A 26,009-nucleotide genomic window follows, 5' to 3' on the forward strand; every position below is an offset into this window, starting at 1 on the left:
TTTGGCTGTAGCGAGGCTGCCAAGTTGGTGCAGCAGCAGCTGCTCTCGTGAACTCGCGGGCTTCCCGTTAACTTCCTTGCAATCAAGTGTTTCAGAATAAGGGTGATGAGGCCTGAAATGTTTTCTCAAACGAGGTAAGAAACTTTTCTCAGCTGACACGGAGGGAAGGAGGGAGATAGTTCCCCAGACATTCCTTTTTAGCGTTTTTCTACTTCCTCTGGAAGGAATTGGAGACGAGGTACGTCACAGATTTATCCGGGCAAATTCTCTGCTCGCTTCCTCAAAACTTCTAACAACGTTTCTCCCGTTCGCCAGAGCACCCAGGAGGAGGGGCGCTCCAAAACTGATTCCCGGCTCCTCTCCTGGTAAACGCGGCCAGAATCCTACTCACGTTATTTTGGGAAGAAGGTCCGTTGTTGGACTGAATGAGGTTTACCAGTAACTCTGTAGTTGGAGCTGAGTTTAACGGGACTGGCTTGCAAATAAATATGCGTAGACTTGAGCTAGGGTGACTCCCCTAACTTGGAGAGACTTTCTTTGGCGTGAACACACACAGGAGCCTTCAGCATGGTCGTTTTGTCTCGGGGACAAGTTCGGGTTTTGGCAAGTCGTGCTCGCTTGGCACTGTAAGGAAAGGCGGAAGAGTTTGTGAAATCGGACCAATTTTACACGAGACCTGGCATAGCCAAACTTGCTTAACAAGAGCCACATAGAATAAACATCAGATGTTTGAGAGGTGGAAGACATGAACATCAGATGTGTGAGAGCTGCAAGACAGGAAGGAAAACAAATAGATTTTTTTTTGGGGGGGGGAGATGGAAAGGAAGCAACTTTAACTTAAAACGCATTCTCCAAGCTGGCTGACAGGGTGGTGGGGAGTTTGGGAGCCACACAATATGTGTGAAAGAGCCAATGTGGCTCCTGAACTGCAGTTTGGCAACCCCTGGTTTAGCCCTGTCCCCAAGCTGACATTCTGTGATTCTAGTGTAGAATGTCAGTTTGGGGACAGGGCTAAATCAGAACTAAAGGTCTAGTGCGAAATTGGTCGGTGTTTTGTACAGTCTAATCGTATACCTGTACTCAGAAGTAATGTACATCTTGTCAAATTTTTTCAAATATACATTTAGTTCTGTGAATCCTTTCTGGAAAATGAGGGCTAAATGAAATAAAAACACATTTAAGTATAAATAGGGAGGGACGGTGGCTCATTGGTAGAGCATCTGCTTGGTAAGCAGAAGGTCCCAGGTTCAATCCCTGGCATCTCCAAAAAAGGGTCCAGGCAAATAGGTGTGAAAAACCTCAGCTTGAGACCCTGGAGAGCCGCTGCCAGTCTGAGTAGACAATACTGTCTTTGATGGACCAAGGGTCTGATTCAGCATAAGGCAGCTTCATATGTTCATAGAATGTCTCTTGCTATTCATTGCAAAAGGTTGGGAGTAGGGAGAAGATCTTCCAGTTATGACCTAGTTTCTAACCTGGGACTGAATTTGGCACCTCTCATTGTATGATGCTTTGGCATCATATAATGGCCAAGAGCAAGGTATTTTTGCTTTGTCATTTTCTTTTCATCTTCTGTCTGAAAGTTCGCCCTACTTAACCCCTGTATTGTTGTTGGGCTCAGCATCCTCTTGGTAACCATTCAAATTGCTTTCCTAGTTCACATCAGTCTGAAATAAAGTGACAATTGCTAAGAACGCTTTTGCATTTCAACTCCATGCCCTAATGTTATCAAAAAGGGTTGCTTTCCAAATTGCATGAATGCACTACCTGTGCATACAGTAAAGAAAAGGTGGTTATCTTTTTCCCTGGCAGAGGTAATCCTGTTCTGGAGAGGACAGGAATGAGGTGTGTATATTGTACAGGTGTTGTGCTGCTTTGTATTGTTTTACTCCGCAGTTGGCTTTGATTCTTAGTGAGAAAGGTGGGACTATAAATAAATATAAATCTTTGTATTGTTAAACAAACATATTGTTTAGTGTTAGTGAATAAACAATAGTTTAGGAAAAGTCTGTTACATTAATTAAAGGTTTGGATACATTGGGTTCTAATGTTCCATTTTCACAAGCAGTTAAAGTTTATATGTTGTCATTCTGAGATTGTCTCCTCTTAAATTTCTGTTCTTTTCCTCAAATACCAAGTTATATCTCAGTTTTATCATAAGACCTTAACAAATCATTTCAGATTTTATTGAGTAGGATTGCTGTTAGTAGAAAGATATTATGGAGTGTCAGTATCCAGTTGAGAAGTACCTCTGCACATTGTGGGAGAGAAGTTCAGCCGTTGTTCATCTCACTATTACACAGCCATTAAAGTAAGCAAATTTTCTGGGACAGTGTTAAGGAGGCCAAAGGAGGACAGATGCCGAGAAATTAAAATGTTTACTAACCCTTGTGCCAACTGAGATTGCCTTGCTTTTTCAGGATTACTAAACTTCTTAATGAAAGAATAATAATAGACAGATTATAATTGCAGGTAGTAAATAACAACTGAAAGGAAGTTGCAGCCCTATCTATGCAGTGCCTGCTGAACAACTTGGAACTTCCATAATTATACCTAGGATGGAGCTGCATGAGTACTGAACTAATTCTGAAGTTATTTGAGTATCTTTGCGAGTTGGCACCTCAACCTCAACTCTTAGGGAAGACGCGGCCAAATGCCATGGAGGACAAGAGTTTTATAGGTAGGGGAGGGGCTATCCTGTCATGCAGGGGTAAGACAAATTGCATCTTTAAAAATTCCATTTTCTGCACAAGTGTTAATGACAAAGGGTCTATTAAAGATAATTTGAGCCATACCTGTTTTATGTAATTACCCTATTAAGTCCCTATCTTATGTAGAATGGCGTTATTTGTTCAACATGCGTTGTCTCTGTGGTACTAATGTATATTCAGTGCTCAAAAGGGCTGGAAACCTTGAAATGTACCCAGTGTTCTTACAATCTGTTTTGAATGTCAGGATCTTTATTTCATAGTGGTAGTAGCAAAAAGAAACAGGACTCTTGGGGCAACTTGAAAGAAAAATTATTTCAATGTAAACAGTTGTGGGTATAGTCTGCTTAACCAGATGCAATGAGTGCATCTTTGCTATTTTGGTCCCTTGTAGCAAAATAAAACAAAAATCGAGTAACATCTTAATGTCTAAGAACACTTCACTGAACTTTTGGGGTCACAACCCACTTTGTCTGACGGTATGTGATGGAAAAGATTCATGGTGAAATAAATGTTAAGATGCCATTGGAATTTTTGTTTTATTTTTCTTGGTGATGCAAACATTTTATGTAGGAGGTATTTTTAAAAAAAACTGGGTCAAGAGAAAATACACTGTGCAATGTAACTGTGTAAAATTCAAATCTAATCAGAAAAGGGCCAGGGCTTTTTCAGTCGTGGTCCCAGCCTGGTGGAACTCTCTGCCAGATGGCATCTGGGTCCTGTGGCACCTTATGCAATTCCACAAGGCCTGCAAGGCAGAGGTGTACTGCCAAACCTTTGATTGAGGACAGTGATGGCTGGCACATTCCTTTCCTGTCCCCTCCCCCTTATGTTCCAATAATCTGGATCACAAGCAGCAGGATGCCATTGGGTTTTTTTTGAACTGGATTGTTACGATGTGCTAACATATATTGTTTTTATCTAATGTACATCACCCAAAGCCCGGGATGGTGTGATTAAGCTAATAACAATAACAACAATAATAAATGTACAGATCCCTTCACTGTGCTGTTTTCTGGTTTTTCTATACTTCCTATATAAAATATATGCATAGTGAGGATCTGCTCATTGCATCTGACCAAGTGGGCTCTACCATATGAAACCTTGTGCTGCAACTAAAATTCTGTTAGTCTTTAAGATGCTACAGGACTCTTGCTTATTGTTCCTTTTTCATAGCTGTATCAACGACGTACTATCATCTTGATTATGAAAAATATTTCAGCTGGGATGGTGCTGTTGATGTTATACTGTGCTCTTATACTTAAGGTGCCAAAAATATAGCCTCTGTGGCTTTCTTCTAAACAACATGCACTCCTTTAAAATTTCCCTCTTCTTTCTAGAGACTGCCATTGCTTTCTGTTACTCAGTTTATTTCTTTGTGGAATCACCAGCAGTTGTTTGGCTGGCAAGCTGGAACATGCACAGCCCACAGCGATGTAACACCAGAAGATGGCAGAGCTGCAGGAGCTTGGGGACCCTCTGGGGGAGGGTGCTTTGGGGGCTGCTGCAGTTACTGGTCCCTGCTTGGCTGGCAACAGGCTTAATATTGATGTCTACGTGGATGGCTGTCACCAGTTCTTCAAGCTACTGGAAATGAGAAGGGAAGAAGTGGTACAGGTGGAATTCTTGCGACTGAATTGCAATGAGGATCTTATCACTTCCACACTGAGCCATATTCCTATCTTGAAGGCTTTAAAATCTCTGGTACTCAAAGGTAATGTCATGTTTATTCTTCCTTTAATCCAACTTACTACTGAGTAGAATTGAATTACTAAGTGGGAGGTTCTGTATCCTTACTTTGGGAATAGGTCCTTCTATACATAGTGGGGCTTTTAAGCAAATGTGTGTGGAGACAGGATACTATAGTTAGCGTTCTTGCAGCTCATCGCTATGCTTGGAATTGCTGCCTTGTTTCTTTTCAGCGGTCAAAGATGAGGTCTTCCCGCCATATTGTCTTTGTACCTTTTACCGTACTAATGCTTGAAATGTTACCATTTTCTGATCTTCTGCTGTAGAATGGAATTAATACAGTTCTGGCAAATGCAGACAGTTCGTTCTGGCATCTCTCCTCCCTTCCCTCCCCGTTCCATCCCCAGTGTACCATCTTCTTGGGTGAACTGATATTCAGCCACCTGTTCCTCCACCCCCTATAGTTTGTGTATGCAAAAGGAATCTATGCTTTTTGACAAAAATACATGTTTGCATAGAAATGGGACACAGGAGCCTGTGTCCTCTGCTAGCTCCTGCCTTTAGGCTTTCCCCCCTCCTTGTTATCGTGAGGTGGGCTGAAAGCAAGTGGTAATTAATTCACACAAGTACAGATAACGTATTTCTGGTCTAATGAAGCTTAAGATGCAGTATTGATGACATTTGACTCCAGATCTCCAGAGACCCATTTCCAGTGTGCCATGTCACATGTGAATGCTAGCCCCCTCAGCACAAATGCTGTAGGGAAGAGTAGGAATCATTGTTAGGAATCATTTCTGGAATTGATCATGCTGGGCTCCCAGCATGGAGTGTAGCACAGACCCCGAGAACCATCTTCTGGCACTCTATTTAGTCTTCAGTGTAGTTTCATCGCAACTTTAGATGTTTGGCTGTGATTGGAAATCATTGTAAACTAGAAAACTTTCCTTCCTGAACTGCTCCTGTCTTGCAGGTGGGCATGCCAGGGATAAAGTTGGTGCTCCTCAGAGAGGATTTCTGGCATTTTTACCTCAGGAGTTTGGGCACCTCCGCAACCTTGTTCACCTAGATCTCAGCTTCAATAGCTTCACTATTCTGCCTTCTTGCATCACAGAGCTGGCTAGCCTCAAGAATCTCCTGGTGTGCCACAACAGCTTACAGGGACTTCCTGAGGACTTTGGTCGGCTCACCAAGTTGACTTTCTTCTCTGCCATGAAAAATAAGATCAGACATCTGCCACAGAGTATAGGGGGGCTGGCAGCACTGCAGACCCTGGACCTCTCTGAAAATGCACTGGACACACTCCCTGAAGAGATTGGGAACCTGCGTAGTTGCACAGAGCTGGATCTATCAGGAAATCAATTAACAGGAATCCCCAGCTCTCTTGGTGAGATATGCATTTAAATGAGAGGGCAAGTAAACAGCTCCTTCTTCAGCTGGTAAATCATGAGATTAAAGCTGCAATCATAAGCACATGTTTGGATCATGCTGTACAGCTGACACTATTTAGTAGTAGTGTATGGAATAGTACAGTTGAACGCAATGGGAAGTACTCATACAGACTGGGTTTGTTTATTAAACATTTCCAATCCACTTTTCAGTTGATACTGTCAAAGTGATTTATAGTAACATTAATAAATTGAAACTAATAAAAAATGAAAAATGGTTAAGAATCACAGTACCTAAATCACAGACAGCAAAGAAAAAGGTAGAAACAGCATCATTATGTCTGAAAGTCCTCTCTAAAAGGAACAAAAAATCCATTTATTAAAACTGGCTGTAAATCTGGCAAATTTTAAGTGAGAACAAGTTCCCTAGTAAGGTTGTGGGGAACTACCAGTGAATAGGCCGTTCTGCTGATAGTAGGCAGTTCTATCTGTGGTGGGCTTTACATGGTAGGTATACTATAGTGTGATTAGTATACTATTCATTTGCTATTAGACAGTTCCTGTTCCTGAATTAATGAAAAGTCTAGTATTTGAGAATGACTGTAAGAATATAACATTCTTTTTTAAAGCATTCTTACATTTGGGACCAATATTCTCCCACTTTTTCCATGGGTGCTCAGCTGCACTCAGCATTCCACACCATCTAGAATTCATTCAGTCCCTGCTTCTGTGTATGTGCCAAGGGAGTTCTTTGTAATGTACACTGTAGTTTTCCTGCATATCAGGGGAGACCCCCAAATATATAAAAATTCAGGCCTTGTCTGTGGACAGGCTGGCTTTGCTGCTATGATTGGCACAGACTACCCAGTTTAATATTAGATGTGGCAAAATAAAATAATACTAGCACAGGATGTATACCTGTGACTTTCTGCATGGGATTTGACATACTTCAGATGCATGTGCTTTTTCCCCAGTTCAAAACTGATGGTTAACTATTGCAACACAAATTGCAACTATTTTGTGGAGTGTTTTTACCCAATCTGAAGTCATTTTAAATATCTCTCTAACATGTAGTGGTTCAGTTTCCTATTTGCTTTCACTTAATTTTAGTAGACCCTGTTTAACAGATTTTGAACAGAACTTTTAAAGCAAACCAATACTCCTGTACTTGTATGTATTGAAATAACACAGCATAGTGTACCCCCTTCATATAGGAAAACATCCACCCCAAATTAAAGTACTTTAGAGTCCCACTAACTTCACAGTGGAAAAATAAAGCACACATTTAACTCTTTGATAATGAAAGCAAAGGGATTATAAAGTGACTTTGATTACTTTGTGTCCTTGGAGTCTGAAGTGTTGCTCAGTAAGGTATTTTTTTAAAATGGGAAATATCTGTTATGCCTTTGAGTTGTGATCTCAAGCGCAACTGAGGGTTCTTTCACCTTAGGTTTTTATCTATATGTTCCACATTTGCCAGATACATTGCTGCAAATTCCTTTTTGCAGGTATAAGCAGTTCTCTACCGTAAGCAGGTACGATATGAGGGCACTCTAAGTTAACAGGGATTTGTGGGTTGGTAACTAGATGTTGTGCTTCAAGCAAGTTCCCAAGTACTTTGTAAGGTATTCTGGGAATAAGTAAAGGAGTTATTATTATATTTATCAAGGTCAGATTCATTTTTTAAAAAAAATCTTATTTTGGTTTGGACTTACAGCCAAATTGCAGTCTCTACAGCGGCTGCATCTTCACAGCAATCTTCTGGTGACAGTTCCTGCATCCCTTGCCCGCCTTCCTGACTTGTCCAGGCTTGATCTGCAGAATAACAGACTGCGCATCATCTCTCCAGAGATCCAGAGTTCTCCCTTTGTGCATCTCCGTGGTAATCCTCTAGGAGAACCTGAAGTGCCTCTGCAGCCAGGTAAATTGCTTTTGTCATGCTTGATTTGTCTGATAACAGCTGTTCTCACTTTGTCTTAAGTGACAGTTGGACATAGGTGTTTGATACGATCCTTAATAGCTGTGTTTTGTGGGATGCATACTAACCAACTGAAGATAATGGTGCAGCCTTTCTTCCTTTCACAAATTGGAGAGCTACAGCTAGTCAGCATGCTTGAGTTATATACACAGACAAACACATTTCCATAATATTTACTACCATTAACTTTGGTAACATACCTATGGTAATCCTGCTTATTTTTTCTGTAATTTGGTCTTGGAAGACTGAAAGTATATGAAACCTGGGTGCATCTTTTCCTACTATATTTTTAATTTGGACATATGGAGTTGTCTTATACCATGTCACTGCCAATACAGCTTGGTATTGTCAGGCTACTCTCCAGTGTTTCAGGCAAAACAAGTATTTCCAACACCTGCTGCCTGAGATGCTTTAACTGGATATGTCCAGGATTGGGCCTAGCATGTTCCATAAGCAAAGCGTCAGCTCTACCGTTGAGCCATGGCTCCCTGTAACCCTACAATTTATGCTGTGCCATCAATGTACTTGGCACTTCCCAGAGAATTCTGGATCACCTCACATAGTTTCTTGCTGCAATACTGCACCCCCCAAAAACACTGTTGTTATTTTCTGGGTAATGTTGTGTACAATCCCTATCTTAGTGTAAAAACCTTCACCCCAGGCATTCATTTATTTTTAGCTTGCATGCTTGCAGAGTTTATTTGATGGAGACCCATAACCACAGGAGATGTGGTTAACATTCTGCATTGGGTGGCAAAATATTTAGGGGGCAGTCCTGCTGAAATAAGGCCTCATACAATCCCTACAGAAGTACTGTGTGCTTTCAATTTAGGTTCATATGAACAAGCCATGGTCAGACTTTTTTTCTAATGTGTTGCAGATGATTCCAGCTCAGAAGAATTACGAACACTGTTTCTTGCTGCTAGTGATGATAGGTATAGTTTTTTTTTAGCTAACACTTTCTGGCTTTAGTTTCTGTGTCAGAGCCTCCTTCTAATTCTGTTTGTTGATGGTTGTTGTTCAGTGGCACAGTCGAGTCCGACTCTTTGTGACCCCATGGACGAAGTCACACAAGGCCCTCCTGTCTTCCACCATCCTCCGAAGTTTGCTCAAATTTGTGTTAACCCAAATTTTATTCTGATCATTCATTCATAGGCAGATTTCTTATAGTTATTATGAGGCAATGTCTCACCTCAAGGTGTTCTTGTTTTCTAGACAGTGATACTGGGAACAAACTCATCTGAAAACCCTCCTCCTTAGTATACTACAGGTAGCTAGAGTGCCATATTAGGATCTTGGAGGCCTGGGTTTAAATCCCCACTCTGCCATGAAAGCTCACTGAGTGACCTTGGGCCTGTCATACACTCAGCCTAACCTACCTCACAGAGTTGTTGTGAAGTTAAATTGGAGGAGAGGAGAATGATGCAAGCTGCTTTGGGTCCCCAGTGGGGAGAATGGGGAAAGGGATAAATGAAGTTAATAAATAAACAATCAGGATCAGTAAAGTTATTTTAGGATTCAGATTTTGGAAACGGCAGCACATTTTCAATCGTGTATTTTATTATCTTCAGTGGAACATGTGTGTGGATTTTCTGTTTCAAGCACCAGTGACTTGAGTTGACTGATATGTAAAGAAAGCCTGTAGTCACAGAGTGATGATGGAAAACATGCTCTTCGCATCCTCAGGGGTACTGCTGCTTTATCACTAGTTTTGCAAACAGATATTGGTGCTGGCCCAAATGGAGCCCTGTGAAGAAGAAATTCCTCAGTATTTCAGACCCCACACTACTCTGACTGACTTGGGTCGTTCATCAGTCACTGAATACTATCATTGAGTCAAAACACCCAGTTAGAAAAATTATTTCTGGAATCAGCATCTTCTGACATTGCACAGGCTGACACTTTTTCAGTGTAAATCTCAAGATTTCTCTTGTATAATGTGTAAACAAATCAAGAGACCAGTAAATGTTCAGAGCTATTTCATGGTAGATGATACACAGAATCGGGCTTAAAAGCTGCTATGTTAAACACACTTCGAATTTATGAAGCTGTTTTATGTTAAATCAGATCATTGCCCTCATCTTGTTTAGCACTGTCTACATTGACTTGCACTGGCTCTCTGGTATAAGGCACCTCCAAATGCTCCAAGTGTGTTTAAGATGGCAGCCTTAGGGCTCAATTGTGAGTCTTTCCCAAGATCCTTTTTCTGCAGATGAAGGGGATTGTACCTGAGACATTTTGAATGCAAACTCTTCTACTGGGCCACAGCACTTCCTCATTTTCTAGAGAGTACATCCCATGGAATTCAGCAGGACTAATTCAGAGAAAACTTGCTTAGGATCATGCTGAAAGAATAAGAAGAGAAGGGCATAAAACAGTATTTTCATCCCAGAACAATTTGACACCTATTGCCCCATTAGATAAACACAATCCTAGTGATACAAAACAAATCTGCCCCTTAAATATTATGGGATAAGATGGATTTGAATAGTAGTTTCTTTTCTTGTAACTGGGTCTAGAATTCTGTCTTTTTTATTTTTGTATTGTGTGTGAGAGAGAGACTGCTCCTGGAAATCACTGTGACCTCTGTTGACTGACCCCTACTGGGGTCCTGGAGGATATTCAGAGAGGTGGCTGAATAAAACCTGTTCTTGTCCTTCCAACTTGGTATTTCAAGGAGGTCTCCCAAGTAGTAACCAGAGTCAACCCTACTTAGTTTTTGAGATCTGACAATATCGGCCTTGCCTGGACTAATCAGGTCAGGCTAGAATTCTGTCTTAATGTCTTTTGTCTGTTTGGTTTGACTTGGAGAGCACCTTGAAGAAGAGTAAATTGTGGTGTTGTGATAGCATCATTGCTTTTTGTTTGTATCATCTTAGATTTACCGTGACTCCAGAAGGCTGTAAGGTTATCCTGACCTGTGGTGTCCAGTTTTGCTTCCCCCGTGGGGCTGTCACTTCTTCAGTAACCATTTGCTTCCAGGAGTGTTCTCCTGATCCACAGTGGGTGAAACTGAAACATCATGACATCCTGCTAAGCCAAGTCCTAGAGCTGCAGCCTCATGGGATTGAATTCCAGGAGGTAAGAGCATGTAAAGTAGCAAAGGAGTTCAAACATGGAATTGTGCTAAAGATCTGGAAACTGTTAGCATGACAGAATGCGGAAAGGAGTGGTAGGATTTCCAGCTGCAGGAGCATGGTTCAGATCAGTGTGAATCCGAGCCCATTTTAGAAAATAACTGCTGAAAGTGCTTGTTTCAACAGTGTGTCCTGCATCTTAGTCTACTCTAAGCTGTTATTATGGTTAAGAACAATAAAACAGTTAAGCATATAAAACTCATTAAGAAAACAGATTTGTTACAGCTGTTATTAAATAACTGTTGGGTCAAATAAGTTACAGTAAGCTACCTGCTACAGATCATCCTCCCTTTTATCCTAGTGCCCCGCTCCTACAGCTCAAGGTAAGTACTAAGTTAAGTAACAGAAAATGAATTGCACAGAATAAAACCTATCACGTTGTAAGTCCCCATCTCCCTTCTAGTGTATCTGTGACTCACTAAAAGCCAGCTGTGGACATAATATGATAGTTGCAATGTACATTGCCCAGCCTGTTCTGGGCTTGTAGTCGTCGCTGCCTGCACAGTCAGAAGACTGATGCAGAATGAAGTCATGGGTCAAAAGTGCACATTTGTGGCCTTTCTAATTCATGTTGGGATCTACCCACTTCTGGTGTCTCAGTTGGAATCTTCCCTCTTTGTAACCACTATGCTTTCTCTGTCTTGGTGATGCAGTATGCACACTTCAGAACACCTGCTAAATCTTCCTGCTTAACTTTCTAGTGCCTATGAGGCTCAGGACCAGTCTGATAAACTTTTCTTATTCCCACCCCAATTGCAGTCTGTTCCTGATGTTCTTCTCTTGATCAAAGTAAGAAGAGTTAGGACATGTTTTCTGTATTGTTGACTCCTCGAAACTGTCCATTCTGTCTCGCCTGGTAGGAGGTGGAGATCTGGATGCCTTATGCCTTTACTCAGAGTCTTCATGAGCGTGAAGTCATAATCCGAACCTTCAGTGGGCAGAAGTGGAGTGATCTAAGGTCCAAAGTGGAGTGGAAAGGGAAGGTAAGCCAACAAGAATAACTTGGGTGTTCCAAAGCCTCCCAGTTACTTTGGATGACTAGTTTAAATGGAGCATCTTACTTCCTCTGTGTATTGGCAGGATATTTTCTAGAGGCTGGAGTTCATAACACCCATTGTTATTGCTTTTCACTATGCATTAACATCCTAAGCATATTTATTTGTAAATTCTGCACTTGAAGTTTGAATTATATGTGAGATAGGTGGCCTTTTGTGGTATATAGCTTTCACATTATTTGGTGGAGTCTGTGCTATTTACACTGTCAGGCCTTTTAAATAAGAGTTTTGTGGGCTTTGTAGGCCACAAGGGGTGCTGACACTTCTTATTAAAGCACTTTTTACAGTTGTTTCAAGGGTTGGTCTCCTTTGTAGATGTAAAGTATTGTCACATGTTACAAGTGTTTCTCTTCTTCAAACCCACTAACAGATGCTTCTAGCCTGCTGCAGTGTCCCTCATTTCTCCTGGTTCTTGGTTGTATCTCAACTCGTGGTAAATGAATGCAGTGTCCCTAAGGAAGGGACATTGCTTTTTTCAACTGTCAACCCTAACATCAAAGTGACCTTTCCTCATGGTGTGACTGAGGAGCCTCGGAAAGTGATGCTTCAGGTAGGGGATCTGTCTAAAAAGCAAAAAAAAATTGCAAACCAGAACCTTCATATGGTTAGCAGCAAACATCAGTTCAGGTCACACATATTGGGAAGATTTCTTAAGCTTGTTTCTGACTTCAGTAGTCATAGTCTTGCAGTCCTTGTCTTAGCAGAGGTGCAGTGATAGCTCTTGAAGCTGTTCCACATGTGTTGGCCTTGAGCTTTGTCATGAAGTCAAGAATAATTGCTGAGCCTGGCCATTTTCTGCAGTTTGATGTGTGCAGAATTTTACATTGGCATTTTGTAGTTATATAATGTCAGCATTGGAACAGATACCAGAATCCTCTCACTGTTTTCTAGACTTACTGTGACTTGTCAGCACCTGGATCATTAAGATGGACTTAAGAACTAAATGACTGTTTCTGTTGGTCCTCATTCTGGTGCAATAGCTCATTGTTTCTTCTGGGAACAACATCTGAAAATTTAAAGAGGTTTCCCAATTTTTCCCTTCTTACTGCAGCCTTTCACACTACATCAGATCCCACTTTAGAAGGTCCTCTGACTTTCTGGAGCATCTCTCAAAGCATGTACAGCTGCTGTGAAGTTTATTTATTGAAATATTTACACATGGCCTTTCTTTTTGGCTCAAGGTGGCTTAGAGTAGTAATCAAATGTTACAAAATAATCCCTACCCTCAAGCTGGCAGCTGTTCACAGCCCTTGAAAACCCTGGCTAACCAACAACCCTTGCAGTGCCTCCTAAAGCTCTCCAACTCCATGATGGAAAAGGCCCAGTCTCTGGAGGAAAACTGTGTGTGGCAGCTTGAAGACCATGGTTGGCACACACAAACATATGGAAGGTGACGCTCCTTTAGGTGTCTAGGCCCCAAGTCAAGAACAGGTTTGAAGATCATAACCGACTCCTTGAACTTAGTTTTGAAACAAACTGGAAGCCAATCTAGCTGGTGCAAAATGAACAGCATATGTTTCCATGGGCTAGCCCCTGACAATAATTGGGCTGCTATTACCCAAACTGGACCCAAAGAAGGAGAAATTAGCTTTAAAGGAATTCCAGAAAGGAATAATGGAGGACCTTGTATGTCTGTCTATACCAGGGTGGATCTTGGTAGGGGTACCCCAAAATAAAATTATGACGAAAGAGAGTGGCTGTAGACACAAATAACTTCATTTATATACAAAATAAAAGAAATAAAAATTTAAAGAACCTATACCAAACACCTGAGAACTAATTCCTTAAACAAATACACACACATACTGGCAAGAAGTGCATTTATAAAAGGTAGAAGGGAGGAAATTGGAAAGTTTTAGGGAAGGGACATATAATTTTAAGTCCAGGGTTTGAGGTCGGAGAGGTCCAGGGGCAGATGCAGCTGAGGTCTAAGGAGCAGAGCATCAAGGATGAAAAGGGGGGGGGAAAGCCTGCAGAGCATACCAGAGATTCTCAGAAGGGTACCAGAGTCAAATCTGCATGGGCACAAGAGCCTGGGTGAGGCAATATGATTAACCTACTTTCATTAGGTTGAAGTGAGCAGATCAGCCTGGACACAGAAATCTGGGTGAGTCCCCTGCCTTTGGGAATCTCATTTATACATGCTTTACTCATCCAAAACACACCCAAATGCACACTACCAAAGCCTTCCAGTATGGCCACTGGCAACGATTAATGAAGTAAAAATATTAATCCATTGAGACCTGGCAGTTCTCCTTGAAACAATGAAATCCCCAGAGATGAAAAAATCAGATATCAACTGGTGAGTCTCAGTGCTCACTGCACTCTTTTACTCATATCAGCCTGTCAGCCCACATCCCCACAGACTGGAGCCTAGCTTGCAATTATCAAGCTTTTAACCTGCTCTGAAAAAACCAGCTCCACACTGTCCAAGGCAAGTGAATTAAATCCCTCTAAAACACAGAGGTGTTAAACATATGGCCCATGGGCCAGAACTGGCTCATCCAGGAGTCTTATCCAGCCAGTGAACAACTGATACAAGGGAGGGAAGGCAGGAGGGGGCAAGTGGGTGAATGCAGTGAGGTGTGTGTGGTCAAAGCTGTCAAGAAATAGAAAGGAAATGGCTAGGGAGAGGGCCTAAGTAGCTACGGTAAAATAATAATTGGGAGAATGGCAGCAAAGGTGGAGAAAGAGGAGGTGTGGTTTTTTCCCTCCTGCTTCCTCTGACCACAGCTCAGTGAGGATTGGCAAAGCCACTACATTGGGGGCAGTCAGAGCTGAGCTCCTGGCACTGCCACTGCTGCACTGGCAGGCTTTATGTTATTTCATTAAGTGACTGAGGGGGGTGGTGAGAGTAGGTGTGTAGAGTGGTGGCTTGCTGATGAAGGGACAGAGCCAGCAGGTGAGAGAGGAGGAGGGCTGGCCAGAGCAGGCACATCCATTAGGCAGCATGAGGCAGCTGCCTGGAGTGTAGCTCTGGGGGGAGGGCACCAGTTTCAGTGCTCCTGCACACCCTCACTTCCTCAGCAAGGGAAATAGTGAGCTCGGCGGCAGCTGCTGCAGGGCTTCCAGCCTCAGCATCATGCATACACACCATTCGCTTGCTGTTGCTCCGTCCCTTGCATCTGTGCTTCCAAGCACTAAAACATCAGCCTTCTCAACCAGCGTAATCTGTTTTGTCTGGGTTCAACTTCGTCTTGTTCTGTCATAATCAACAGACTGGTTCAGAATGCAGATGGGCACACCTGGAGTTTTATAAGATATACAGCTGGGTGTCTTTGGCTGGCTCCTCCTCACTGACCTGAAGCAAGCAGGTAGTGACGAGAGTGAGAGGTGGATGGTGGTTTACTCCAGGGGTGGCCAAACTTAATATAAGAGCCACAAAGAATAAACACCAGATGTTTGAGAGTGACAAGACATGAACATCAGATACAGGAAGGAAGGAAGGAAATGGAAGGAAATAGGGAGCAGAGGTCCGTCAGTGGCTATTAGCCACAGTGTGTGTGTATATATATATTGGTCACTGTGTGACACAGAGTGTTGGACTGGATGGGCCATTGGCCTGATCCAACATGGCTTCTCTTATGTTCTTATGTAGATGGGGAGGGAGAGAGAAGTGGAAAGAAAGCAACTTTAAATGCATTCTCCAAGCTGCTGGCTATCTTAGCAAAGCAATTTAAAGAGACAAATGCCCTTTTCAAGTTGGCTGGTGGACTGGAGTGTTTCAAGAGCCACACAAAATATGTGAAAGAGCCACATGTGGCTTCTGAGCTGCCATCTGGCCACCCCTGGTCTACTCTCTCCTTTCTTCTCCATATTGGCAGGGTATCAGCAGGCACAGTGGGGAGACGTGTGGAATCCCATGTTTACCTCATTTTTTTTTTAAAACCATTGAGGTGTTGCCTGTATCCGTGGAGGAGCTACTGGAGATCACAGGTGACTCTGAGACTGTTGCCAGTCCTCTTCTTTCTCTGTCTCAGAATTCTACTATGGACTTCCTCCAGCCCATCAAAATTCAGCTCCCGCTGCCTCCAGGAGTCACAGGTTAGTTTCCTCCAGGAACTGCGAAGCAGAAGCATTGTTTGATGAACTTTAGTACTTTTTTCTGAATTATATATACAGCACATCAGTACAATTAAATGTGGTTTTGAATTGTACACATAATCCTCTTGGGTGGAAATTAGTTTAAGACCTCAAAGCCAAGCATATAGTAGTCTGGCACTGAGCTACAAATTGTTTGGTCAAACTTTTTCAATCCTTTTAGGATTCCACATGAACTATTCATAATGAAAACTGAATAAATCCTCATCTACCTTAGTAGGCACAGTGATGAACTAAATAAAATATGGATACTAAAGACTTGTAGATGAGGATGGTTGTTTTTTTAATCTGTTTGAAGGCCTAACCTTGGATCGGTCCAGGGTGCATCTTCTGCATGGTGACTGGAAAGCCCAGAACTGGAATGACATCACAGACCAAGTGGTGCTAGAGTTCACCCACCTCTATGCTTTGTTTGAAGTCACCCACTTTTCCTGGTGAGTTGACTGGGAGCATTATCCTTCCCAAATAGCACTTAAATACTATACCTTCTCAATGTCGACTTCATACATCTATATGTCCATGCCCTTTGTTCTGTCTTCTGATAGTAGCTGTCTGGCGCATTGTCTGGAGCATGAACTGCAAGTTGGGCACTTCTAAGAAGGGCTGGATTTTCTTAGACTTGCTGTTTTTAGTGATACTCTCATGTTAAGGGTGGGGGATGCTGGCTTGAGGCCTGGCTGTGTGTGGCTGAGAGACAACTGCCACCGGACCTGGAAGGTCAGTGGAGTCTTCTGCTGGCATGGCTTCTGCGGTGGATTCATCTGCAGACACATGTGATCTGATGGGGCTATGGAAGCATTAAGTGTCTACTAAGCCTGTCGGTCTTAATTGAAACCTGTTTTCAGATCCTCTTCTTTGCTCTCAGATGAGTAGTCCGTTCCAAGGTCTAGCCTTCAAGGAGTTCTGACAGCCTTCCCCTTGCTTGATGCATAATGTATGAAGTGGTTGCCGCACACGGGTGTCCCATGTGACTGAGACCTGATTTGAACAGCCCTCTTTCAGTTTGTGTTAGCGTGTAAACATATATATAGCATTGTTGTGAGGGAGCTATTTTACTCTTCTGCATGATTGTATCTCTGTTGTGAAAAAGAGTATATGAACCCAGCTCTGAGACTGCAGATCTGTTGATAGTTCCTACTGATTTCCTATAAATTTTTATAGCATAGATTAACTCAAGACATTTGTGTCAACCTAGAATATTTAGCAGAGAGGACTGGTCTTAAACGTTACAGAGCCACTGGGCAAAATCTTGTAATATAACATTTCTCCATTGGGGAAGGATGCATGTGTATTAAAGGCTTTCGTTTTTCCTGAATCATTGATATTTTTGTTAGTCTGCATTGGGATTTGAATAGTTGTTTGCAGAAATTAGGATGCAGCAGGTCAGTATTCTGCTTCTTCTAGATTTTTTTTTTGGTGGGGGGGACTGGATGAAATAGACATTTTACACTCATGCACCTTATATCTGTAAACATACATCACTACAAGTGAGATGGACAAACTAGTTATAATCAATCGTACACTCCCACTTTTCCTCAGGTATTGGCTGTGGTATACCACTAAGACATACATTAGCGGCTTTGCCAAAGAGGTCTACAAAAGATTGCGCATGTACCAGGTGAACTTCATAGCTCTACAGAGGAAGAAAGATCCTGAACAAGTCTTGTTACAGTGTGTACCAAAGCACAAGGTATTTGTAGTCATGATTGTATTTGTTTTTATGAATACACATACAAACAATAAACACAGCTTGTGTTGGGGAATTTCAATGTCCAGGAAATTGCCTGGGACCCCCCACTAACGTTCTGTGGGATAAATTGAGACTGGCAAAAGAGATCTCACAGAGAGACAACCAAGACAGTGGCTTTACTTTAGAAACTATTGAATCTTTGAAAACCATAATGCAGAAAACTTTCAAACATATAACATTCCAGTATGGAGCTTACAGAAATAAATATGCACTGTAGTTCAATAAAGTATATATCCTGGTTGTTAAGACTAGGCATGGGCACAAACCAGGGAAATGATGTTTCATTTTGTTTCGAGATTCGTTTGATTTCTGAACCTGTTTTTGGTTTGTTTGGTTTGGGGGGTGGTAAAACTCACCAGGAGTCTTCAGCCGGCTCTCCTCCACCTGCCCTCCAAATTTAGTGAAGATTGGATTTGGAATGATTGACTCCTGGAGCTGCCAATGAAGCTATGAACAACTGCTTTGGATGTTTCTAGGGCTCCCAGAATCTACCCCCAGCGTTTCCTAGGAATTGATTGAATCAGCTTTGGGCTGTCTGGGAAAACAAACAAAAATGAACCAAATGCTTCATCAGGGTCCGAACCAGTTTGGAATGAACCACGAATCGGCCTGATTTGTCCACAAATCACAATTTGTGGATTGGTTCATTCCTGTGTCTAGTGAAGGCCCATAAAGTGGGTGGTTGGCAGACAACAATGACCAAAAGAAAAACCAAACATTAAATACTTTTTGCCATCAATAGAAGCCAATGTGGCTGTCAATTAGAACTGTGATGAATATCTGACATACTTGACCTCAAAGTATGAACTTTGCCTGTTATTAATGTTTTATCTGTGAGGACATGACACCCCAGATTATTGTGGCACCTCTTTGAGTGGTAATCTGTATATTATCAATAGATCAGTACAGTTCTAGACACATACTTCATCAAGGGTTCCTGAGGAGACTGGTAATCTATGTTTAGGCTTTGGAGCTAGTGCCATAGTCTCGGAAAATATTAACGATTCTTTCTATGGCAAAGTGCATTGGTGAATCCACCCTTGCTTGGAAAAATAAAGCACTGAGCCTGATTATAGAGCCTTATGGAATGCTAAGCTAGACTTGATCTCAACACAGGAGTTCAGGTTGGTATTGTATGGGAGCTCCTCTAATTTGTGCCATGGAAACAGGATCTCGAATGTGGAAAGTAGCATTCCTTGAGAATAAACAGGTCTTTAGGAAATTTTGCTTGAGGAAACCCAAGTTCTTTCACTGAAACTGTGTAAGAAGTTACAAAATGTATCAGCATTGCAAATTCATGAGAGGTAATTTCCTTTCCCTCCCTAATCTCATAGGTTGATCCTGTTTTGAAAAAACTCCACGATAGATACCAAGGCCCTGAACCATCTGACATGGTGGAGATGTTTGAAGGAGAGCAGTTCTTTGCAGCTTTTGAACGAGGCATCAACATCGATGCAGGTGAAGTGCAGTAAAGCTGAAATATACCCCAGAAGGCCCAGCTGTTGTTCTCTAAACCATTCTGTTCACTTTATGGTGCTTACCAGATGTGGCTCCTTCAGGGATCAGAGGTTCTCTGATTGTATTTGATGAAGGGAGTTTTGTCTCATGAAAGCTTCTATCCTGGAAAATTTTGTTTGTGTTCCTTGCCTTAGATTCAGTGATCAGGAGCACTCTTGAAGCCACAAGTGTATACTGCACACTACACTATTTACCTTGCCTTCTGAGTAGCAATGAGGGTAATGGTGACCATGTAGCAGAAAATATTAAATTCCACTGTACCAGATCATGTATACTTTTCTGAGGAACTGTTTCCTAATTTCTGGTTTGGCACTTAAGAGGAAATTTCTGGGCAGGCATTCCCTTAAAAAAATGTTCATGGCTTGTTGCTACCCATTCACTCTGATGATACTGCTTGGAGGATCTAGGTAAGTTATTTTCACTGTCTAGCTGATATATAATGCATCCATTTGCCTGTGTCTCTGGGGGATTAGAAGGCTATCTGCATCAGTGGTGGCGGCAGTTGTAAGGTGTAGCAAATATTATTTGTGGTAGTGCTGCTTAGGTCTGTGTACATTTCAGGATGAATACCAAGCTTTTTCTCTTGATCCAACCCAGTGGATTAAGGCAATTGTGTGATATATTGTCTCCGACCTAAACTTAGACCGCCCAGACTGCATTGATGGAAGAATTTCATTCAGTTTTTATTCTCACTTGAAAAATCTGAAGGAAGTCTATATTACTTCGGAAGTGGACAGAAAAAGCAAAGCTGTGAAGGGGCAGGTACATGAGTTTTACACATTTTGCTCTCTGCAAGTTATTCCATGAAATATGTAGTAAAATTATATATCCTTCGTGTTATGAAATCCGTAACTTTTCTTATTATGCCTTTCCTAATTATTCATTTGATAACAAGGGCTTTTCGTCTTCTGTGATTCCCTGGATATATTCCAAAAGAGAAATGTAGACTTTCACTGATTTCTTTGAATTGTGCTCCATGTATGTGAAAGAATCTGGATGTATGTAAAAAAATGTATGCAGAATCTGGCACCAGAACCAAAATTTCAAAAATCCCAATTTAAAAACACACACACCAAAACTTGATTTTTGTGCATTATGGTACTGAAGATGCATTTGAAAGCATACAGACACTAACTACCAAAGGGGGACATGATCATTTTTCATGGCTTTCTGCAGAAATTCAGTGTTTGGTGTACAATAAACCATGCAAATATAGCACCAGCAAAACAAAAACATGGGGATAACTTATGTTTAATTGCATGATTGTATGCCAACACTGTTTGTTGGCTTATTGACTGAGAAAGTGTAGCATGAATCCTTAGTAATGGGATGGTGGCTGTAGTTAGGTGCCCTTAACTACCTTAGTCCAATCTACTAGCAAAGTGGGATAAAGTGCTAGACCTTGTGATGAGCTGTTGATCTGAACGAAGGTTTTGTCATAATAAACCAGGAAAAACACAGTCCTTGCCAAAACAGGTTTGGCTGTTATAAATTTACACACCTCATGGCATTCCCTTTTGTGAAGGTTTCCTTTTATCGAGGAGCTATTCCAGAGAACATTCCTGAAGAGGCTACCAAAAAGAGAAAAGGCCCCAACTCCCACTGGCTTGCTACTTTGCCAATCAAGCTACCTGTAAGTTCCTCAAGGGGCAATGGAATGGGGAATTGTAGGGGGGGAATTGTGTGTGGGTGAATTGTTACCATCTTTTCCTTCCCCCCCCCATCTCTGTTCATGTGCTTTTCCCAGCACTTTATGCAAGAGAAGACCGAATCTGTTTTCTTCATGTCATATGTTGTAGTCCATGCACAAGTATGGCTGTTAAGAAAGACAGCAATCGTAGTGTCCTGACTATTTGCAGGGGGGTAAGTGTGGCAAAGCTGGAAGGATTACAAACAAAGTCTTCGCCAAACATTTCAGCAGGAAAAGTAGAGACATCTTTTTTTAAAAAAAAAATCTGACCACTGGGAGACAACAGTGTCAATTTAGGAGTGTGTCATGGTGTATTTGATATATTTGCATGTCTCTAGCATCCCCAGAGAGAGCCCTGTGGCGCAGAGTGGTAAAGCTGCAGTACTGCAGTCCTAAGTTCTCCTGAGTTTGATCCCGGCAGAAACTGGGTTCAGGTAGCCGGCTCTGGGTTGACTCAGCCTTCCATCCTTCCAAGGTCGGTAAAATGAGTACCCAGCTCACGGGGGAGAAAGTGTAGATGACTGGGGAAGGCAATGGCAAACTACCCCATAAAAAGTCTGCTGTGAAAATGTTGTGAAAGCAATGTCACGACTGGTGCTTGCTCAGGGGGCTACCTTTACCTTTTTAGCATCCCCAAGCAGATAAAACTATTAAGCAAGGAATCTGCAAGGACTCATGGAGGAAGGACTGTGCCCTTCGCTGGTCCTGTTCTCCTGCCGCTTCCCCTCCCCATCCCCACATCTATCCTTGCTTTTTTCTCTCCCACTACTTTTCTTAGTTTCTCGCCTGTATCTGCCACGTTTCCTCCAGCTGTTCCTTCTGCCTCCTATGCAGCTTCTCCCCTTTCCCTATTTCTTCTCCCCTTTCCCTGCTTCCCCATAATCCTTTTAGACTTCAAAGTAAAACTGCAGTAGCCATTTTGGATTACGTAGGTGACCAGATTTGCCTACATAATATCGAATAACTGCTGTTTTAATTTTTCCTCCTTTTTTAAAATTTCAATGCAAAATGTAAGGGTTTCCCCTGGATTTATAGACACATGCCCTCTTTCTCTGCCTGACCTAATTGTGCAGGGTTTTTGATCCATACTCCAAAGATTATTCAGATTGGAGATGGTTCTGATTTTTTTCCATATTGCTTTTCTTTTCTTTTTTGCCATCTGAATTATATAGTCATGGTAGAAACCATTACATGTCAGGGGAGCTAGACTTGGAGATATGGTAGCTTCAGTTTTCTGATGTCCATGTTTGGCTAATTCTCTCAGTATGATAAGGGGCTTTACATCTAAATCCCACACTGAACATTTGATTTGTGTCAGTCCTCTCAGTGAGCCTTCTGTTCTCTTTTCTTTAGGGCACAGAAGGCAAACTGATGGACATCTGTCAATGTGAGAAAGAGCAGTGGGTGATAATTAGTTATATGACCTCATTTCTCATATTTTGCTAAAGCCCTTTTTAAAAAATATATTACCGATTCATATGCTTTGCCTTTGGTTCTCTACCAACAGAGAGATTTTCTCTCCAGGGATTCTGTATGATTAGAAGCATTTTGCATCTCTTCCCATTCTCATTGCCTGGACATGTCCTTGGCTAAATCCATGTAATGATGCTCCACAGTCAAATTAATGGTGACAATATTATTGACAAAAGGAATATGGAATTTTCATTATTTGCTGATTAAAATGAAAGGCAGAGAGGAGGAAGGTTGTTTACAATAATTGTTGGTGTTATGGTTGGGTTTCAAAATCCTTGCTGAGCCTGAAGTCACAAATTTTTATGAGCTAAGTAGTGAAAGATTTTTATAGTCTTTGAAGATTTAGCAGCTAAATTGGTAGAAAAGGAGTGGGAACAAAGGATTATTCTCATTTACAAATTTTAAAAAGGACCACAGCTTACTAGTGCTGGACTTCCTGGGTCTCCTGTGGAAGAGCTATGAGCGATGGCTTATGCCCTTAGTTTTATGTCATAGCTCCATGATGGGGGAAAAACATTCCATTCATTGAAAGCAGTAGCATTTTCCTCTTCAGCTAAATGGTCTAATAAAGAGTTGGCTGTTGACTGTCCAGTTAATTTTGGTGTTACAACGTTAAGTCCAGGCCTTTGAAGATTTGCATTTTTATGTATCATGATTAACAAAATAACTGTTCTGTTCCACCAGAAACTGAAATCTCAGGGGAATGAGTTACCTACAGCCAAAAATGGCTTCTCCCTCCCTTCTTTGAATTTGGGGAGTGCTGAAACTGGTTATTTGACGCAATCTAATCTGCTTAGTGTTGCGGGACGCATTGGAGCTGATTGGCAGACGGTTGGTTTGAATCTGGGTTTTTCTTATCAGCAGATTCAGCAGATAAAATACAATAACAGGTGAGGCAGGAACCTTTGGAAATTAAAATGAGGAATACATTTAGAATACTTTTTTTTTTTTTTGCTAAGGGATAATCACACTGGAAAATCTCTATTCTGCTCCTTTACATTCTCAGTGGTTTACCAGGAGTGGGTGTTGGAATATATCCTTAGGAGTTTAATAGTCCCGAGGCTGGGGGGGAGGGGGATGAAACGGAGGGGGAAAGGCAACTGGAGGGGCCCAGAAGCCAGCATCATGCGATATCCAGCCAAATGCCTTTCCAGTGATTTTCCTTTTGAAGCAGTTCTGAGTGCAACCACTAGGGGCACAGGGAAGCCTGAGCAGAGTAAAATGCACTCTGGGTAGATTAGCCTTTCTACATAACTAAAGTAAAGTAGTAGTTAGTGTGTTGTAGCAAAGTAAAACAACCCTTTCTCTCTTTTTCTTAATCCCTCTCCCTCTTTTCCACTCTCTTCACAGTCATTACTTTCTCCCTCCACCTAATTTTTTCCATTTTTTCTGTACATAAGGCACATTTGCATAAATTTAATGGCTTCTTTGGAGAAGTTAGATTCCCTTTTTCTCCTCCCACGCCCCAGCCCTTACAAAGGAGTGCAGAATAGAAAATGTGACTATAATATTTGGGTGGTTAGAAGTATGTATGTAGACCCAAGAACTAATAGGGAGTACAAAAAAAGGGGGTTGTGAATTTCCAGTCTTTTTTCCATTCATGAGCATAAGGGCTTAGACTTTATGGGCTTTTAGAGTAAAAATAGACTTGCTCAAAACTCTGCCAATGCTTTTAGGTCTAACATATATATTTTGCTTTCTTGTGCAGTTTTGAACGTACTGAAATTGCATAAACTGCTAGATGAGTTAGCGAGTTGCAGGGGTATTTTTTCCGTTTGTATGAAAATGAAACAGATTTTATTATTATGGTATACGTTAGCATCTTGCTAAAATCTGTCTAAGCTGCTTGGAGTATATGGAAAGACTGAGTCTAAATACATTTTTGCTAACAGGTGCATGATGCCCTTTTGCTGCTCCCCAATTTTTTTTCCCAGGGAAGATCTCAGTGCTCAGATCCAGGATATGCTCTTTTCTTGGGCTCAGCAAAATAAAAGGACCCCTGACTGCATAGACAGGTTGATCAGCTCAATGAAGGAGAGTGGCCGCCAAGACATAGCAGATGAGATTGAAGACATCATCTCCCTGGGAAGACAGAAATATAGAGAATCCATCCAGAGAGTGGGCCTGGACCAGGAAAGCAGTGCTGAAGACTCTGCTATTGCCATGATGTAACTGCTGTGTAAAGCCCACTTTGACTTACCTGGGGTTTGGTCCAGTAGAAGGTGCTGTCAGTGGAAGGGATTCATGGTCACAGGTATTCTCTGCTACCCCCCGCTCCCCAGCAGTCCCTTCCAACCCTGGGAAAGCTGATTCCTGGGATCGCCGGATCTATGTGGAGAATAGCTGTGCAGGTCAGTGGGCTGCAGGGAAAATCAGTTCGTGTTGTAAGCAGAAGGTATGCTAGCACCACACAGGGATTGACTGCAGTAAGCCACACGTGGCTCCCATGCCTCTGAGTATCACCCTGTTAGACCAACAGGTATGAAACTAGTATATAACAACAAATGAAACAATACACACATTCAATTCAAGGGCTGAGGCATTTCACAGGACCCTTTTGATTGTATGCTTGGACTTTGCTGGAACTGGAATGTCCTTCTGAGTCTGGAACTGACTCAGTAAAGTGGAAACATTCTGCATCTCTAAATACTGCTCGTTTTGTTGTTTATTACTTAGGTTGTAAAAACAGTAAGATGTAAAGTAAAACTAAAGTAAATGTTGACAGTTGGGTCACTTTAATATATAACTTATTTATTTTACTTCCTTTACTTAACTCTGTAGGAAACAATGCTTTTGTGAAGTCAAATTCAAAGAGGTATGGGGGAATTAGAATGTGTTGTACTAAGATTTTCTTGTATCTTCCTTGAGTTCTTAGTTACTAGAGTGCTTGCTGGGAGGTCCATGGATTTAAAGAATGGAAAGCATGAAAGGTGACTTGCTTCTCTTATTTGCTATCAGGTCCTACACCTGGTTCACTCTGAGAAGAAATCCTTGATCCATTTCTTCTGCCTTCATTCAGATGGTTCTACTCACCATCAGGCTTCCCAGCTTGAGTCTAACATACCTTTTTGTTAGTATCCACCTTCTCTCTGGTCTCCTGCATTATGGTGGTGGCTTCTAGTTTTTGGTGTGTGTGTGTGTGCACCCATGCACGCATGCCATTGCTGGTGCCTAACAGTAAGCCTACAAATAGCTGCTTGCCTGGTCATCTATGGTGAATTAGTCTTCTCCAGGCAACCGTAAAGGAAAGCTTTACAAACATTACTTCTTTCTACAATTAAGAGCATTCCTGCTGTCATATCCAGCACAAGAAGAGAGACCATTAGAAATCATTTTTTAAATGTCTGTCGTTAGTTAGCCCTTGGACCACCTGAGTAAGCTCTACAATGTGAACTTTTAAATCTTTCAAAGTGTCAAAGATAAGCTGTACCATTTGGGCAGTCAATTCAGGATATTTTACCAGTGCATCTTGATTGAACTATTCTCTAACACCTCCTTTAAGAGTCTTCTCATCCTCATCTAGTT

General features: G+C 41.7%; 1 protein-coding gene across 2 annotated transcripts; it reads left to right on the plus strand.

The window, feature by feature from the left end:
* On the plus strand, positions 1 to 25,227 carry PIDD1 (p53-induced death domain protein 1). Of its 2 annotated transcripts, none has more exons than XM_060262886.1 (16): positions 1 to 134; positions 4,049 to 4,422; positions 5,368 to 5,781; positions 7,500 to 7,703; positions 8,641 to 8,695; positions 10,640 to 10,841; positions 11,758 to 11,880; positions 12,323 to 12,502; positions 15,849 to 15,996; positions 16,352 to 16,487; positions 17,593 to 17,743; positions 19,138 to 19,261; positions 19,965 to 20,083; positions 20,847 to 20,954; positions 23,169 to 23,374; positions 24,419 to 25,227. In XM_060262886.1, the coding sequence occupies exons 2-16, from the start codon at positions 4,158 to 4,160 to the stop codon at positions 24,654 to 24,656; spliced, it is 2,673 nt and encodes an 890-aa protein (XP_060118869.1). In that variant the 5' UTR covers positions 1 to 134; positions 4,049 to 4,157; the 3' UTR covers positions 24,657 to 25,227. The 2 variants fall into 2 exon arrangements, with proteins under 2 accessions (XP_060118869.1, XP_060118870.1); XM_060262887.1 differs by lacking the exon at positions 1 to 134 and adding an exon at positions 3,750 to 3,790.
* The last annotated feature ends 782 nt before the right edge of the window (positions 25,228 to 26,009 follow it).

This window comes from Heteronotia binoei, chromosome 21 (genome assembly GCF_032191835.1).
Source record: "Heteronotia binoei isolate CCM8104 ecotype False Entrance Well chromosome 21, APGP_CSIRO_Hbin_v1, whole genome shotgun sequence".
In the NCBI taxonomy this organism is placed as follows: Eukaryota; Metazoa; Chordata; class Lepidosauria; order Squamata; family Gekkonidae; genus Heteronotia; species Heteronotia binoei.

Excerpts from the sequence above, each read along its gene's own strand:
- PIDD1 (XM_060262886.1), top strand. The coding sequence starts at position 4,158 with ATGGCAGAGCTGCAGGAGCTTGGGGACCCTCTGGGGGAGGGTGCTTTG. Across the intron at positions 20,084-20,846 it reads GCAAAGCTGTGAAGGGGCAG|GTTTCCTTTTATCGAGGAGC; the intron begins GTACATGAGTTT and ends CCTTTTGTGAAG. Across the intron at positions 20,955-23,168 it reads CTTTGCCAATCAAGCTACCT|AAACTGAAATCTCAGGGGAA; the intron begins GTAAGTTCCTCA and ends CTGTTCCACCAG.